General features: G+C 67.8%; 2 protein-coding genes across 2 annotated transcripts; one reads left to right on the forward strand and one right to left on the reverse strand.

The window, feature by feature from the left end:
• Positions 1-149: 149 nt before the first annotated feature.
• Positions 150-5412, reverse strand: LOC115914489 (poly(U)-specific endoribonuclease-A-like). Its single transcript, XM_030967015.1, has 6 exons — positions 5285-5412; positions 3628-3749; positions 2421-2537; positions 1894-2000; positions 800-963; positions 150-249 (listed from the first exon to the last, which is right to left on the reverse strand). The coding sequence occupies exons 1-6, from the start codon at positions 5410-5412 to the stop codon at positions 150-152; spliced, it is 738 nt and encodes a 245-aa protein (XP_030822875.1).
• Positions 5413-6367: 955 nt separating this feature from the next.
• Positions 6368-12075, forward strand: TSPAN31 (tetraspanin 31). Its single transcript, XM_030967127.1, has 5 exons — positions 6368-6566; positions 7662-7829; positions 9533-9613; positions 11675-11797; positions 11875-12075. Exons 1-5 carry the CDS (start codon positions 6504-6506, stop codon positions 11947-11949), a joined length of 510 nt encoding a protein of 169 aa, XP_030822987.1. The 5' UTR covers positions 6368-6503; the 3' UTR covers positions 11950-12075.
• The last annotated feature ends 3944 nt before the right edge of the window (positions 12076-16019 follow it).

Here is a 16019-nt window from a genome sequence, read left to right on the forward strand (position 1 = left end):
GCGGGAATGGGGGTCCTGGGGGGTTTATTGTTAGGGTTCAGGGGGTTCAGGGGTTTTTGGGTCTGGGGGGTTCTTGATTAGGGGGGGGGTGGGGGGTCATGTGGGGTCCTGGGGGTCTCGGTTCATGTGGGTCAGGGGTCCTGGCGGGTTCATTGTGGGGTCAGGGGGTACGCCGAGGCCACCAGGCGCTGCTTGTCCCAGCTGTAGGTCTGGATGGTGGCAGCTTCTCCCCCCAGGCTGATGTGGCACCTGCGGGGCACAGGTGAGGGTGACCCCGGGGCCGGGACCCCCGGGTGGGCACCACAGCCCCCGGGTGGGTGCCGGGTGTCCCCTGGGGCGGTGCCAGCCCCCTGCCCTCTGTGCCAGCCCCCTGAGGCAGTGCCAGTCCCTTGGGGCAATGCCAGCCCCCTCCTCTCAGTGCCAGGCCCCTGCCCTCAGTGCCTTCTCCTGCCAGCCCCTCCCCGTGCCAGCCCCTCCCCGCGGTGCCAGCCCCCTCCCCTCAGTGCCAGCCCCCTCCCCTCGATGCCAGCCCATGGTGCCAGTCCCTTGGGGCCGCCCGGGCATGCCAGCCCCCTCCCCCGGTGCCAGCCCCCTGCGTGCCAGCTCCCTGGGTGCCAGCCCCTGGGGATTGCCCTCGGTGCGCCCGTGCCCCCCGGGCAGTGCCAGCCCCCTGCCCTCGGTGCCAGCCCCCTGCCCTCGGGCAGTGCCAGTCCCCTGGGATGGTGCCAGCCCCCTGCCCTCAGTGCCAGCCCCCTGGGGCAGTGCCAGCCCCGCGGTGCCAGCCCCCGCCGGTGCCCGCCCCCGGGGCTCACTGGCGCGGTGCGACGGCGCGGGTGCCAGGAAGCAGAGGGTGAACAGCGCCAGGTCGAACTCGGGGCTGGAGCCCACCAGGAGCGACCCCCGCGCTTTGAGGTGCCCGTCCCAGCGGAACCGCAGCGACAGCACGTCCGGGAAGGCCGTCCACTGCCGGGGACAGACAGACGGACACACAGACAGACAGACAGGGGACACGGTGCCGTGGGTGCCCATCCCGGCGGAGCCGCAGCCGCAGCGCAGCCCGGGGGGGGCTCACGGGGGGCACAGAGAGGGGCACGGGGGTGGGCACGGGGGTGGGCACGGGGGTGCCCAGGCCATGGGGGGCACACGGAACACGCGGGTACAGCCACGGGGGGACCGCGGGTGTGGCTTTGGGGGACAGGGACATCAGGGATGCTGCAGGGGACAACCAGTGGGGACAAAGCAGGGGGCCATGACGTTCCAGGGGAATGTGGGGGTGGGACCTCGGGGCATTGTGGGGACACAGAGACAGGGAGCCTGGGGACATCCTTGGGGACAGAGAGCTGGGCTGGGGACACTGCGGGAGATGGGGCAGGAGGGGAAGCCCAGGGTGCTGCAGTGGGTGCCCCCTCTGTGTGCCCATGTCCTGCTCAGGGAATCCCTCCCCGTGTCCCCATGTCCCTGTGTCCCCGTGTCCCTGTGTCCCCCTGTCCCCCGTGGCCTCATATCCTCCATGTCCCCCTGTCCCCATGTCCTCCTGTCCCCATGTCCTCCATGTCCCCATGTCCTCCATGTCCCCCTGTCCCCCATGTCCCCACGTCCCCATGTCCCCATGTCCCCATCTCCCTGTGTCCCCCATGTCCCCCTGTCCCCCTGTCCCCGTGTCCCTCAGTGTTGTCCCCATCCCTCACTCAGGGAGTCCCCCCCTGTCCCCATCCTCATCACATCCCCATCCTCTCCATGTTCCTTTGGCATCCCTGGTGTCCCCATGTCCATGTCCCCCCATGTCCCCCCTGTCCCCACTCACGGGCCCGTCCCAGGTGCAGCCCAGGTACTGCAGCCTCCCCCATGTCCCCATGTGTCCCCTGTCCCCCCGTGTCCCCTGTCCCCACTCACGGGCCCATCCCAGGTGCAGCCCAGGTACTGCAGCCTCCCCGCGCTCTCCAGTGCCTGCAGCTGCACCCAGTTGTGACACCCGGACACGGCGTCGTTCTTCACCTCCCCTGGGGACACGGGTGACACGGACAGGAGGTGACCACAGCTGCCCCCAGGGACCCACCCAACCCCCGGCATTGCCCCCCAAGCCTCCCCAGCTCCACCCTCACGGTGTCACCCCATCCCCTTGCTGTCCCCCCCATCCCCTTGCTGTCCCCCCCTCCCCACCGTGTCCCCTCCATCCCCTTAGCGTCCCCCCATCCCTTTGGTGTCCCCTCATCCCTTTGGTGTCCCCCCCCATCCCCATGGTGTCCCCCAATCCCTTTGGTGTCCCCCAATCCCCACGGAGTCCCTCCCATTGCCAGTGTCCCTCCCATGCCCTTGGTGTCCCCCTGTTCAATCCCTGTCCCCATTCCTGCCATCCCCACAGTGTCCCCCCTTCCCCGGTGTCCCCCCCGTGTCCCCAGTGTCCCCCCGTGTCCCCTCACCCACGAACACGTGCTCGAAGCCGCAGGAGTCCAGAGCTTTCCCTCTGGAGCGCGAGTAGAGTCCGAACCACATGGAGTGGAGATCGGCCCGGAACGCCTCGGCCGAGGGGTACAGCCCTGGGGACAGCGTGGGGACATCATGGGGACAGCGTGGGGACATCATGGGGACAGCGTGGGGACATGGGGTACAGCTCTGGGGACAGTGTGGGGACAGCGTGGGGACATCATGGGGACAGCGTGGGGACAGTGTGGGGACATGGGGCACAGCCCTGGGGACAGTGTGGGGACATGGGGTACAGCCCTGGGGACAGTGTGGGGACATGGGGTACAGCCCTGGGGACAGTGTGGGGGCATGGGGCACAGCCCTGGGGACAGCATGGGGACATGGGGTACAGCCCTGGGACAGTGTGGGGACATCATGGGGACAGTGTGGGGACATGGGGGCACAGCCCTGGGGACAGTGTGGGGACATGGGGTACAGCCCTAGGGACAGCGTGGGGATAGCGTGGGGACATCATGGGGACAGCGTGGGGACAGCGTGGGGACAGCATGGGGACAGGGGGTACAGCCCTGGGGACAGCGTGGGGACACCATGAGGACACCATGGGGACAGTGTGAGTACAGCCCTGGGGACAGTGTGGGGACCTCGTGAGGACACCGTGGGGACACTGTGGGGACAGGGGGAACATTGTAGGGACATTGTGGCGACACAGTGGGGACACAGTGGAAACGCAGTGGGGACAGGGGGAACACTGGAGGGACACCATGGGGACAGGGGGAACACCGTGGGGACACCACAGGGACATCGTGGGGACAGGGGGGACACCATAGGGACACTGTGGAGGCACCGTGGGGACACGGTGGGGACAGGGGGGACACAGTGGGGACATCATGGGGGCACCACGGGGACACTGTGGGGATAGGAGGACACGGTGGGGACATCATGGGGACAGGGGGAACACTGGAGGGACGCAGTGGGGACAGGGGGACACAGTGGGGACATCATGGGGGCACCACGGGGACACTGTAGGGACAGGGGGTCACCATGGGGACACTGTAGGGCCAGGGGAAACACCGCGGGGACACCGCGGGGACAGGGGGTCACCGTGGGGATGGGGGGACACTGCGGGGACACCGCGAGGACACGGTGTGAACAAAGGGGACACCGCGGGGACAGGGGGACATCACGAGGACATGGCGTGCCCACCTTTGTCGAGCACGAAGCGCTCGAGCAGCGCCAGCACCGGCGTGGCCAGCGCGGCCGCCAGGAAGCGGCGCTGCTCCTGCAGCTCCTCCGGCGGCTCCGCCTCCGCCCGGCCCAGGGAGCGGCTCGTAATTGTCCAGCAGGGCCCGGAGCGCCGAGACCGTGGGGAGCGCCAGGAGGGCCGGGGACACCCGCGAGAACAGCCTGGGAAAGGGGACGGGGAGGGCGGTGAGAGGGGGTTAGCGAGGGGGTGGGATTGGATTGGGGTGGGATTGGGAGTGGGTGGGATTGGGACTGGGGTGGGATTGGGATTGGGGTGGGATTAGGATTGGGATTGGGGTTGGGACTGGGGTGGGATTGGAGTGGGATTGGGATTGGGGTGGGATTGGGATTGGGGTGGGATTGGGGTGGGATTGGAGTGGGATTGGGATTGGGATTGGGGTGGGATTGGGATTGGGATTGGGATTGGGGTGGGATTGGGATTGGGGTGGGATTGGGGTGGGATTGGAGTGGGATTGGGATTGGGATTGGGGTGGGATTAGAGTTGGGGTGGGATTGGGATTGGGATTGGGGCTGGGATTGGGATCAGGATTGGGATTGGAGTTGGGGTGGGATTGGGATCAGGACTGGGATTAGGATCAGGATTGGGGTTGGGATGGGATCAGGATTAGGATGGAATGCGATTTCCGTTGGGATTGGATTGAGATTGACTTTAGGGTTGGGATGGGATTGGGGTTGGGGTGGGATTGGATTGGATTGGGGTGGGATTGGATTGGGATTGGGATTGGATTAAGGTGGGACTGGGGGGATTGGGGGATTGGGATTGGGATTGGGATTGGGTTCAGGATTGGGATTGGGATGGGATGCAATTGGGGTTGGGATTGGGTGGGATTGGCATGAGGGTTGGGATGGGATTGGGATGAGATTGGGATTGGGGTTGGGGGTGGGATTGGGATGGGGATGGGGATCGGCATTGGGGGGGATTGGGATGAAATTGGGACGAGGATGGGGATGGGATTGGGACTGGGGTAGGATTGGGATAGGATTGGGGTTGGGATGGGATTGGGACTGGGATGGGATTGGGGTGGGATAGGGGTGGGATTGGATTGGATTGGATTGAGACAGGATTGGATTGGAATTGGGGTTGGGATTGGATGAGGATCAGCACTAGAGGGGGGTTGGGGGAGGATTTGGATGAAATTGGGATGGGATTGGGACTGGGACTGGGGTAGGATTGGGGTGGGATTGGATTGCAGTTGGGGCTGGATGGGATTAGGATTGGGGAGGGATTGGGATGGGATTGAGGTGGGATTGGGATTGGGATTGGGACTGGGATTGGATTGAGATTGGGATTAGGGTCGGTGTGGGGTTGGAATTGGGGTTGGATTGGGGTGGGATGGAGAGCAGGGGTGGGGACAGGTGGGATCAAGGGGTGAGGACAGAGGGGAGGGGGATGAGGGGGCAACACGGAGGGTGCCGAGCGCCCCCCACCCTCCAACCCTGTCCCCCCCTGTCCCCCCCTGTCCCCACCTGCCCGAGCCCTGCACGTTCAGCTCCAGCTGCCCCGGCCCGGCCCGGTTCGAATCCGCGGCGAACAACTGCCCGAGGCCCCGGAGCCCGTCCGACCCCGCTCGACCCGAAGCTCCCGGAGTCGGCTCACCGGGGGCTCCGGTACCTCTCGGGAAGCTCCGGTACCGCCCGGGGCTCCGGTACCGCCCGGGGCTCAGGGGGAGCCCCCCCGGTGCCGGTCACCAGCAGCAGCAGCAGCCACAGCAGCCACGGAGCCATCGCTGCCCGCCCCGGGCCCGCTGTCGCTTTAAGCCGCCCCTATCGCCCCTATCGCTGTCGCGATAACGCGCCGAGGTCGCGCCGTGACCTCGCCAGACCCCGCGGGGGCCACCCCGCCCCCCCCCGGGCCGGCTGCACCCCCGGTTCCCCCCGTTGGTGACACCAAGGGGAGCTTTGGGGACTCGCCCCTTCTCCCCCCAAAATTTGGCCCCTCCCGGGGTGCGGGGACCCCCAAAGCCCCCCCAAAGCGCCCCCCCGGAGCTGATTAATGGTTAATTAATTAATCATTGGGCCGTTGATAAGGGACCAAATGTGGCCCCTCAAGGACTTCCCAGGAGGGCGCGACCTCGGGGGGGGCACACGGGGGTTTGGGGTACACGGGGGGGGGGCTGGGGCTCCCAGGACCCCCCCAGAGCCCCCCAGGACTGCCCCCAGCCCCTCTATCCCCCCAGAGCCTTCCGGGGTGCCCTCGGGGGCTTATGGGGGGGCCCTGGGGGCTCTGGGGGTCCCTGGGGGGCTCTGGGGGTTCCCTGGGGCGCCATGGGGGGTTCCTGGGGGGCTCTGGGGGTTCCTGGGGGCCATGGGGGTTCCTGGGGGGCTCTGGGGGTTCCTGGGGGCCATGGGGGGGTTCTGGGGGCTCTGGGGTTGGGCGGGGCCGGGATTTGTGCGGCTGGGGGGGTCGGGGGGTTTGGGGAGGGGCGAGATTCTGGGGGCGGGGCTATTCAGGGTTTGCCCCCCCCCCTCCCGGAGGCCCCGCCCCGTCCTAGTGGCGCTGTGCGCATGCGCAGTGTGGAGGTGTGCTAATGATGTGGGTGTGGTCATGCCCATATACGGTGTTCGGGGCGGGGCCTAAACGCGAGTGGTGGGCGGGGCCTAAGGGCGGGGCTATGTAGACACTGGGCGCGGTGGGCGGGGCGGAGGCCCTGCGCAGGCGCAGTGCGGGCGGGCGCGCGGGGCGCGGGGCCGCGGTTTAAAGGGGCCGCGGCGCAGGGGAGCCCGGAACCCCCCGGAACCCCCGGGACCCCCGAGCCCTCCGAGCCCCCCGGCACCTCCCGGCACCCCCGGGACTCCCGGGAACCCCAGAGCCCGCCATGGTCTGCGGAGGCTTCGCCTGTTCGCGCAACGCGCTCTGCGCCCTCAACGTGGTTTATGTGGTGAGCGGGGGGGCCGTGAGGGGAGTGGGGACCCCTCGGGTTTGGGGGTGTGAGGAGAATGGGGACCCCTCAGCTCTGGCGGGGGGGATTGGGGACCCCTCTGCTCTGGGAGGGGATTGGGGACCCCTCAGGTCTGAGGGGCGCTGAGGGGAGTGGGGACCCCTCTGCCCTGAGGGGGCGTGAGGGGAATGGGGACCCCTCGGTTCTGGGGGAGGATTGGGGACCCTCAGGTCTGGGGGGCTCTGAGGGGAGTGGGGACCCCTGTGCCCTGAGGGGGCCGTGAGGGGATTGGGGATCCCCTGGGAGGGGCTTGGGGATCCTTGAGGGGCCGTGAGGGGATTGGGGACCCCCTGAGCTCTGGGGCGTTTGGGGACCTCTCTGCCCTGGGAGGGCTCTGAGGGGATTGGGGACCCCCTGAGCTCTGGGGGGCTCTGAGGGGATTGAGGACCCCTCTGCCCTGAGGGGGCCGTGAGGGGATTTGGGACCCTCAGCTCTGGGGGGTTTGGGGAGGTCTGCAGGGCGGGGGGCCCCTCCCGGTTTGGGGTTCTGGGGTGCTGTGGGGAAGTTGGGGGTCCCCAAAGCTGGGGGCTCCTGGGACCCCCGGTCTGGGGGCGGCTCTGGGGCTGCCCCTGTAGGGGGGGCTGGGCAGGGCTGGGGGGGCTCGGTCCCGGTTTGGGGGAGTCAGTCCCGGTTTGGGGACACAGTCCCGGTTTGGGGGGCTCAGTCCCGGTTTGGGGGTTCAGTCCTGGTTCGGGGGGGGCGCTGTGCTGGGGGGGCACGATCCCGGTTTGGGGGCACGGTCCCGGTTTGGGAACTCAATCCCGGTTCGGGGGCTCAGTCCCGGTTCGGGGCTCAGTCCCGGTTTGGGGGCTCAGTCCCGGCTCGGGGGGGACACAGTCCCGGTTTGGGGGAGCTCAGTCCTGGTTCGGGGGGGGCGCTGTGCTGGGGGCACGGTCCCGGTTTTGGGGGCACAGTCCCGGTTTGGGAACTCAATCCCGGTTCGGGGGGCTCAGTCCCGGTTCGGGGGGGTTCTAGGAGTACCGGTGCCCCCTAACCCGTGTCCCCTGCCCCGTGCCCCCTGCCCCGTGCCCCCAGCTGGTGGGGGTGCTGCTGGTGGCCGTGGCGGGCTGGGCGCGGGGCCTGGCCGGGGGCTCCAGCCCCCCCCTGCTCGGAGGAGCTTTCGCCGTCGGAGTCTTCCTCCTGCTGATCGCGGCGCTGGGGCTGCTCGGGGCCCTGCGGCACCACCAGGTCCTGCTCTTCTTCGTATCCTTTGGGCGGGGGGAACCTCCGGGGAACCTCCGGGGACTCCCCCCGGCACCCCCAGCCCCTCTGGGAGCCCCCAGCCCGCCTGGGCACCGCATCCTGCCCTGCTCTGTCCCCTTGGCCCAAAGCCCCCCTCGGTCCCCAGCGTGTCCCTGGCACCCCTGGCAGTGTCCCCAAGCCCCTCTGGATGTCCTGGCAATGTCCCCAGTGCCCTTCTGGATGTCCCTGGCACCCCTGGCAGTGTTCTCAACTTCCCCTGAATGTCCCCAGTGCCCACCTGGGTGTCGTTGGCACCCCTGGCAATGTCCCCAGTGCCCCTCTGATGTCCCTGGCAGTGTCCCCAGCACCCCCTGAATGTCCCCTGGCACCCCTGGCAATGTCCCCAAATACCCCTGGATGTCCCCAGCACCCCCTGGATGTCCCTGGCAGTGTCCCCAGCACCCCCTGAATGTCCCCTGGCACCCCTGGCACTGTCCCAAACACCCCCTGGATGTCCCCAGTGCCCCCCTAGATGCCCCTGGCGGTGTCCCCAGCACCCCCTGGATGTCCCTGGCATCTCTGGCAGTGTCCCCAAACCCCTCTGGATGTCCCTGCTCTGTCCCCAAGCCCCTCTGGATGGCCCTGACACCTCTGGCAGTGTCCCCAGCACCCCCTGGATGTCCCTGGCACCCCTGGCACTGTCCCCAACACCCCTTGGCAGTGTCCCCAGCACCCCCTGGATGTCCCTGCTCTGTCCCCAAGCCCCCCTGGATGTCCCTGACACCTCTGGCAGTGTCCCCAGCACCCCCTGGATGTCCCTGCTCTGTCCCCAAGCCCCCCTGGATGGCCCTGACACCTCTGGCAGTGTCCCCAAGCCCCTCTGAATGTCCCTGGCAGTGTCCCCAAGACACCCTGGCTGGCCTTTGTAACCCTGGCAGTGTCCCCAGCACCCCCCAGATGTCCCTAGCCCCCTCCCAGGCTGCCCCCCCTCCCCCGTGTCCCCAAATGCCCCCCGATATCCCAACCCCCTCCCCCATGCCCCCCCCCCAGCTCCTGCCCCCTTCTGACCCTTCAGGGGCCTCAAACCCCACCTGGGGACCCCAAAACCTGCGGGGGGTCTGGCTGTGGGGGGGGTCAGGGGGGATTTGGGGGGTTCCCAAGGGGATTTTGGGGCGGTCAGGGGGGATTTTGGGGGGTCAGGGGGGATTTGGGGGTTCCCGAGGGGATTTTGGGGGTGTCAGGGGGGTTTGGGGGTCAGGGGATTTTGGGGGGGGGAATTTTGGGGTCAGGGGGATTTGGGGGTTCACAGGGGGATTTTGGGGGGGTTCCCAAGGGGATTTGGGGGTGTCAGGGGATTTGGGGGGGTCAGGGGGGATTTGGGGGGTTCCCAAGGGGATTTGGGGTGTCAGGGGGGATTTGGGGGGATCAAGGGGGATTTTGGGGTGTCAGGGGGGATTTGGGGTTCCCGAGGGGATTTGGGGTGTCAGGGGGGATTTGGGGGGTGTCAGGGGGGATTTGGGGGTTCCCGAGGGGATTTTGGGGGGTCAGGGGGGATTTTGGGGTGTCGGGGGGATTTGGGGGTTCCCGAGGGGATTTTGGGGTGTCAGGGGGGATTTGGGGGGGGTCAGGGGGGGGGTGATTTGGGGGTTCCCTAGGGGATTTGGGGGTTCCCGAGGGGATTTGGGGGGCTCTCTGTGCCTGCGTGCCCCCCTTGACCCCCCCAGTACGTGCTGATCCTGGGCCTGGTGTTCCTGTGCCAGCTGGGCGTGTCCTGCGCCTGCCTCGCCCTGGGCCGCGACGCTCAGGTGGGTGCGGGGACCCCCCCGGGCCCCCCAAAATCCCCAGAACCCCCTGGGACCCCCCCCGGGCCCCCCCAGAATCCCCGGCACCCCCAGAACCCCCTGGGACCCCCCCCGGGACCCCCCAAAATCCCTCTGGCCCTCCAAAACCCCCTGGGACCCCCCAAAACCCCCTGGGACCCCCCAAAATCCCCGGCACCCCCAGAACCCCCTGGGAATCCCTAAAAACCCCCGAGACCCCCTCAGACCCCCAAAATCCCCTGAGACCCCCCCAAAACCTCCTAGGACCACCCCCCGGGGCCCCCAAAACCCCCTGGGACCCCCCCAACTCCCTCAGGACCCCCCCAATTCCCTCAGGACCCCCCCAGATCTCTCTGGGACCCCCCCCCGGCACCCCCCCCACCTCACCCCACAGCCCATCCCCGATTTCCGGGGTGCACAGGGACCCCCCCCCCCCCCCACCCCAAAATCCTTGGGGGATGGGCTGGGATCCTCCCAGCTCCACTGGGGTCCCCCAGCCCCGGGGGGGGCACTGAGGGGTTTGGGGGGTCCCATTGCAGTCGGGGGATCCCGGGGGTCTCTGACCATTTTTGGGGTGCCCTGTGTCAGTGGGGGAGTCTGGGGGGTCTCTGACCATTTTTGGGGTGCTCCATGGTGGTGGGAGGGTGCTGGGGGTCTAACGGATTTTGGGGTGCCCCATGGCATTGGGGGGATCCCGGGGGCCTCTGACGGATTTTTGGGGTGCCCTGTGTCACTGGGGGGGTCTCGGGGGGCTCTAACGGATTTTGGGGTGCCCTGTGTCGGTGTGGGGGTCCCGGGGGTCCTGTGCGGTTTTGGGGCCGCCCCCGCTGCCCCCCCAGGGCGGCCTGGCTGCTGCGGCCCGGGCCTGGCCGCTGCTGAGCCCGGGGCGCCGGGGGGAGCTCGGCGCTGCGGCTGGCGCTGTGCGGGCTGGGGAGCCCCCCGGGACCCCCGCCCCGGCCAGCGCCCCCCCCGCCAGCCCCCCCGGCCTGGAGCCCCCCTGGGAACCCCCAAACTGCCCCGCTGTGAGTCTGGGGGGGATTGGGGGGGTCAGGTGGGGAGGGGGTTAGGGGTGACTGGGGAGTTTGGGGGGTGCTTGGGAAGTTTGGGGGGTTTGGGGGTAAATTTGGGGGTTTGGGGGGTTTTGGGGTGACCGGGGGTTTTGATGGGGGTTCAGGGGTAAATGGGGAGCTGGGGGGTTTGGGGGGCAGTTGGGGGGTTTAGGGGCAACTGGGGGTTCAGGGGGTTTGGGGGGTTGGGGGGCTTTGGGGGTCACTGGGGATTTGGGGGTTTTGGAGGAGATTTAGGGGTCACTGGGGAGTTTGGGGGTGCAGTTGGGGGGTTTCAGGGGTGACTGGGGGAGTTGGGGGTGTTCACAGGTAATTTGGGAGTGGGGGGTTTGGGGGTTTTGGGGGGGCAGTCGGGGGGGTTCAGGGGAGGGGTTTGGGGGTGAATGGGAAGTTTGGGGGGTTTGGGGGGTAAATTGGGGGAGTTTGGGGGGTTTGGGGGTGACCGGGGGTTTGATGGGGGTTCAGGGGTAAATGGGGAGTTGGGGGGTTGGGGGGCAGTTGGGGGGTTTAGGGGGTCACTGGGGGGTTGGGGGGTTGGGGGGCTTTGGGGGTCACTGGGGGAGTTTGGGGGTTTTTGGGGGGGCAATGGGGAGTGGGGGTTTGGGAAGGGTTTGGGGTGATTGGGGAGTCGGGGGGTTTTGGGGGGTTTTAGGGGTCACTGCGGGGGTTGGGGGTGGGAGTTTGGGGGTTGGGGGGGTTTAGGGGGGTTCAGGGGGTCACTTGGGAGTTGGGGGTTTGGGGGTCTTAGGCACTCCTGGGGGTTGGGGGTTTAGGGGGTTAGGGGGGGATCTGGGGACACCCCTGGGGAGGTGATTGGGGGGGGCTGGAAGGGGACCCTGGGGGATGGGGGTTTGGGGTTTTTTGGGGGGAAATGGAATTTGGGGACCCCCTGGCCGTGCTGAGCCCCCCCAGGAGGGGCCTGCCCTGCCCCCCCCCCCCCAGTGGCTGTGAGCCCCCTGAGCCCCCCGTGTGCCCCCAGAGGTGCCGGTTCCCGCCGGGGGGGGCGCCCCCGTGCCCGCCCTGCGCCCCCCAGCTGCTGCAGCACTCGGAGCAGGCGCTGCGGATCCTGGGGGGGGTCGGGCTGTTCTTCAGCTTCACCGAGGTACGGGGGGCCGGGGGGGGGGTCAGGGCCCGGGGGGTCCAGCAGCCCCCCAACCCCCCACGCCCCGTTTGTTGCAGGTTTTGGGGGTCTGGCTCGCCCTGCGCTTCCGGAACCAGCGCGACCCCCGCGCCAACCCCGGAGCCTTCCTATAGCGGGGGGCCGGGGGGCACAGCTCCTCTGGGGAGGGGTCCCGGCCCTGACGGGGGGGTTCAGAGCCCCCCAGTGCTGACCAGCTGCCCCCCCGCAGCCGCATGAAGCACTGGGGACAAGGACACCCCCATTCCCCCCAAAAATCATGGGGTGACCCCCCCGGCGGGGCTGTGACCCCCCCACGGCGGGAGGGGCCTGGGACAGAGCCCCCCCCCAAATCCATCTCAGTCTGAGCTCTCCAAACTGGTTTGTACTGGTCATTCCCCCCCCACACCCCCGGGGGGGTCACGGGCACCCCCACACTGGGGGGGGGGCACTCGGGGCAGGACCCCCCCACAGCGACCCCCCCCCCCTTCCTCACACACTCCCCCCTTGGGGGCTGGGGGGGCTGGGGGGGGGTCACAGCCTCCCTAAATCCAGCAGGGCCCCCCCATTTCCCTAAACTGGTCTGGACTGGTTTACACCGGTGACCCCCAGGGTGTGCCCCCCCATCCCCCAGACCCAATTGGGGGGGGCAGGGGGTCACCTCCCCCCCAGACCCAGGGGGGCACCTCCCCCCCGCTGCTGTCACCACGGGGGGGGTCTCACTGTATTCCCCCCCCCAATAAACACACACCACCGACCTCGGCTCGGGCTCATTTTGGGGGTCCCCCACCCCCGGCAGCAGTGACCCCCCACAGTGACACACGGGATGGGGGGGGCACTGCCCACACCCCTTTATTGGCAGGGAAATGGGGAACCCCAAAAATGCCCCCCCCATAACCTCCCCCCCCCCAAATCCAGTCCTGGTGTCCCTGGGGGGGTTCAGGGTGTTGGGGGGGCACCCCTCAGACCCCCCCCATAAGTACCAGTGGGGGGGGTTATAGGGGGTGTTTTTGGGGTTGTCACCCCAAAATTGCAGCACATGGCTGTGAGGGTCCTGGGGATGCTCTGGGGGTGTTTTGGGGGGTGGGCACCCCTCACACACCCCCCCCACAGGTACCGGTGCCCCAGAGCGGGGCTGAGGGTCAGCAGGGACAGGGACAGGGACAGGGGACACAACAGGGATGGGGACTGGGGACGGGGAACAGGAGACAGGGGACAGGGACAGGGACAGGGGATGGGACAGGGGACACAACAGGGACGGGGACAAGGAATGGGGACAGGGGCAAGGACATGCGACAGAGGACACAACAGGGACAAGGACGGGACAGGGATGGGACAGGGAACAGGGGACAGGCACAGGGAACGGGGACAGGGACAGGGGACGGGAGGGGACAGGGATGGGACAGGGGACACAACAGGGACAGGGACAAGGGACGGGAAGAGGGGACAGGGACAGGGGACAGGAACAGGGGACACTCAGGGACACGCTGGGTGGCACCGCTGTGACCCCTCCCCAGCAGGGCTGGGCAGGTGCCATCCTGTCCCCCCCTGGTGTCCCCAATGGTCACACTCACACTGAGCGTCCCTCTGCCCCCCGAGTGTCCCCCAGTGCCAACCGTGCCCCCCGTGTCTCCCACCTGTGTCCCCACATTCCCCAATCCCGCGCCTGGTGCCCCATCCGTGCTCTTGGGCCCCCATCCCTCTGGACTCACTTTCCAGGACCCCCATCCCAGCCCTGGCACCCCAAAACTGCTCTGGCACCCCATGCCCACGTTGGCACCTCGTTCCCGGGGCAGCCCCGGCTCTCACCGGCCGATGTTGGGCTGCCCGAGGTGCCCGGAGCCGCGCCCTGCAGGTGCTGGGGGGCACCCCAGTGGCACCCCGGCCCCCGCCTCTCTCTCCGGTGCCCACCCCTTCCCCTCCTTCGGGTCCCTCTGCCACCCCCACCTGGCACAGGTGGCACCGGCCGGGCTGGGCTCAGCGCCCCGCGGGGTTTGGAGTGCCCAGGTGGGCTCAGGGGTGCTCAGGTGAGCTCGGAGGGGGATGTGTGCCCAGGAGAGCTCAGCGCTGCCCAGGTGAGCTCAGGGCAGGTGCCCAGGTGAGCTCCCAGGTGAGCTCAGGGTGCCCAGGTGAGCTCAGGGCCCAGGTGAGCTCAGGGTGCCCAGGTGAGCTCGGGTGGGGGTGGTGTGCCCAGGAGAGCTCAGCACTGCCCAGGTGAGCTCAGGGTGCCCGTGTGGGCTCAAGGTGCCGTTTTAAGGGCACCCAGGTGGCGGGTGCCGCTGGTGATGAGCTGGGGTGCAGGGAGAGGGGGTGCCCAGGAGCCGGGCCAGGTGAGCTGGGTGCAGGTGAGCTCGGGTGCAGGCTAGAGCTGGGGCTGGTGGGGGGCGGTGGGTGCGGTAGTGTGCAGTGGGGGAGGGTGGTGCAGGAGTCATAGTTACTGGGTTGCAGGTGTTTCAGGCAGGTGAGTGAAGGTGGGGGGCAGGTAGTGGTTGTATGTGAGCTCGGGGGTGCCCAGGTGAGCTCGGGGGTGCCCAGGTGAGCTCGGGGGTGCCCAGGTGAGCTCAGGGGGGTGCCCAGGTGAGCTCGGGGGTGCCCAGGTGAGCTCAGGGGGTGCCCAGGTGAGCTGGGGTGCCCAGGTGAGCTCGGGGGGGTGCCCAGGTGAGCCCCGTGCCAATCTCTTGCCCGAGGAATCCCCCTCCCCCCTTCCCGCTCACCTGGGGGAGGGGTGTCCCGGCCCGGGGGGGAGGGGAGGGGAGGCCAGGGGGGGTCACCACGCTCGGCTGCCCCAGGGTCCCCGCGAGGGTCCAGAGTCCCCCGTGCTGACGTCAGCGCCCCCCATCCCCCCCCAGCACCGCGGGTTAAACCCCACGGGGGGTCCCGACACCCCACGGGGGGGTCACCCATCCCCCCAACCCCCCATGGGCACCGTGACGTGTCCGGGGGTCCCTGTGTGCCCCCCCCGCGGTGCCACGTGACCCCCGGGCACACCTGGGCAGGTCGGGGCACGGGGGGGAGGGGAGGGGAGAGCGGAGCTGCAAAACCCCAAAACGCCAAAATCCCAAAATGCCAAAATCCCGAAATCCCAAAATCCCAAAAGCCAAAATCCCAAAACCCCGAAACCCCAAAAGCCCAAAACCCCAAAACGCCAAAATGCCAAAACCCTGAAATCCCAAAATGCCCAAATCCCAAAACCCTGAAATCCCAAAAGCCAAAATCCCAAAACCCCGAAATGCCAAAACCCCAAAAGCCAAAATGCCAAAACCCCAAAATGCCAAAATCCCAAAACCCCAAAATCCCAAAAGCCAAAACCCCAAAACGCCAAAATCGCTTTATTGGCCAATAAATTAACGTGACCCCCACCCTGGGCACCGCGGGGTTGGGGACACCACGGGGACAAGGCCACCACCACAGAGTCACCCCCATGGGGCTGGGGACGCCTTGGGGACAAGGCCAGCAGCCAGGCTGAGGTTCCCACAGCATTGGGGACACCACGGGGACAAGGCCACAACAACAGAGTCACCCCCATAGGTTTGGGGACACCGTGGGGACAAGGCCAGCACAGGGTGTGTGACACTGCCAGGGCCAGCAGTGCCATGGGGTGGGGGCCGCTGCCACCACGGCCAATGTCACCGAGGGGTCAGGGCCACCTCTGGGCTGGGGTGACACTGGGCACACTGTGGTGCCAAGGCCACCGCTGGGCTCGGTGCCATCACTGGGGGTGAAGTCACCGCTGGGGTCAAGGTCTCTGCACTGTCCCTGCTGTTCCCGTGTCCCCAGTGTCCCCAGTGTCCCCAGTGTCCCCAGTGTCCCTGGTGTCCCCATATTTCCAGAGTCTCTGGTGTCCCCATGTCCCTGGTGTCCCCATGTCCCTGGTGCCCCAATGTCCCCATGTCCCCAGCGTCCCCATGTCTCTAGTGTCTCCAGTGTCCCCATATCCCCGATGTCCCCGTGTCCCCAGTGTCCCCATGTATCTCCAGTGTCCCTGATGTCCCCATGTCCCCGGTGTCCCCAGAGTCCTCGGTGTCCCCATGTATCTCCAGTGTCCCCATGTCCCCGGTGTCCCCATGTCTCCAGTGTCTCCAGTGTCCCCATGTATCACTGGAGTCTCTGGTGTCCCCATGTCCCCATGTCCCCAGTGTCTCTGGTGTCGCCATGTCCCCAGTGTCCCCCATGTCCTCATATCCCCGGTGTCCCCATGTCCCGAGTG

This window comes from Camarhynchus parvulus, chromosome 29, assembly GCF_901933205.1.
Source record: "Camarhynchus parvulus chromosome 29, STF_HiC, whole genome shotgun sequence".
In the NCBI taxonomy this organism is placed as follows: Eukaryota; Metazoa; Chordata; class Aves; order Passeriformes; family Thraupidae; genus Camarhynchus; species Camarhynchus parvulus.

Bases quoted from the DNA above. Each gene is read 5' to 3' on its own strand.
- LOC115914489 (XM_030967015.1), bottom strand. From the start codon at position 5,412: ATGGCTCCGTGGCTGCTGTGGCTGCTGCTGCTGCTGGTGACCGGCACC. The intron at 3,750-5,284 runs GTGAGCCGACTC...GACAATTACGAG, and splicing joins GAGAGGTACCGGAGCCCCCG to CCGCTCCCTGGGCCGGGCGG. The intron at 2,538-3,627 runs GTGGGCACGCCA...CGCTGTCCCCAG, and splicing joins GCGCTTCGTGCTCGACAAAG to GGCTGTACCCCTCGGCCGAG.
- TSPAN31 (XM_030967127.1), top strand. From the start codon at position 6,504: ATGGTCTGCGGAGGCTTCGCCTGTTCGCGCAACGCGCTCTGCGCCCTC. The intron at 7,830-9,532 runs GTATCCTTTGGG...TGACCCCCCCAG, and splicing joins ACCAGGTCCTGCTCTTCTTC to TACGTGCTGATCCTGGGCCT. The intron at 9,614-11,674 runs GTGGGTGCGGGG...GTGTGCCCCCAG, and splicing joins CCCTGGGCCGCGACGCTCAG to AGGTGCCGGTTCCCGCCGGG.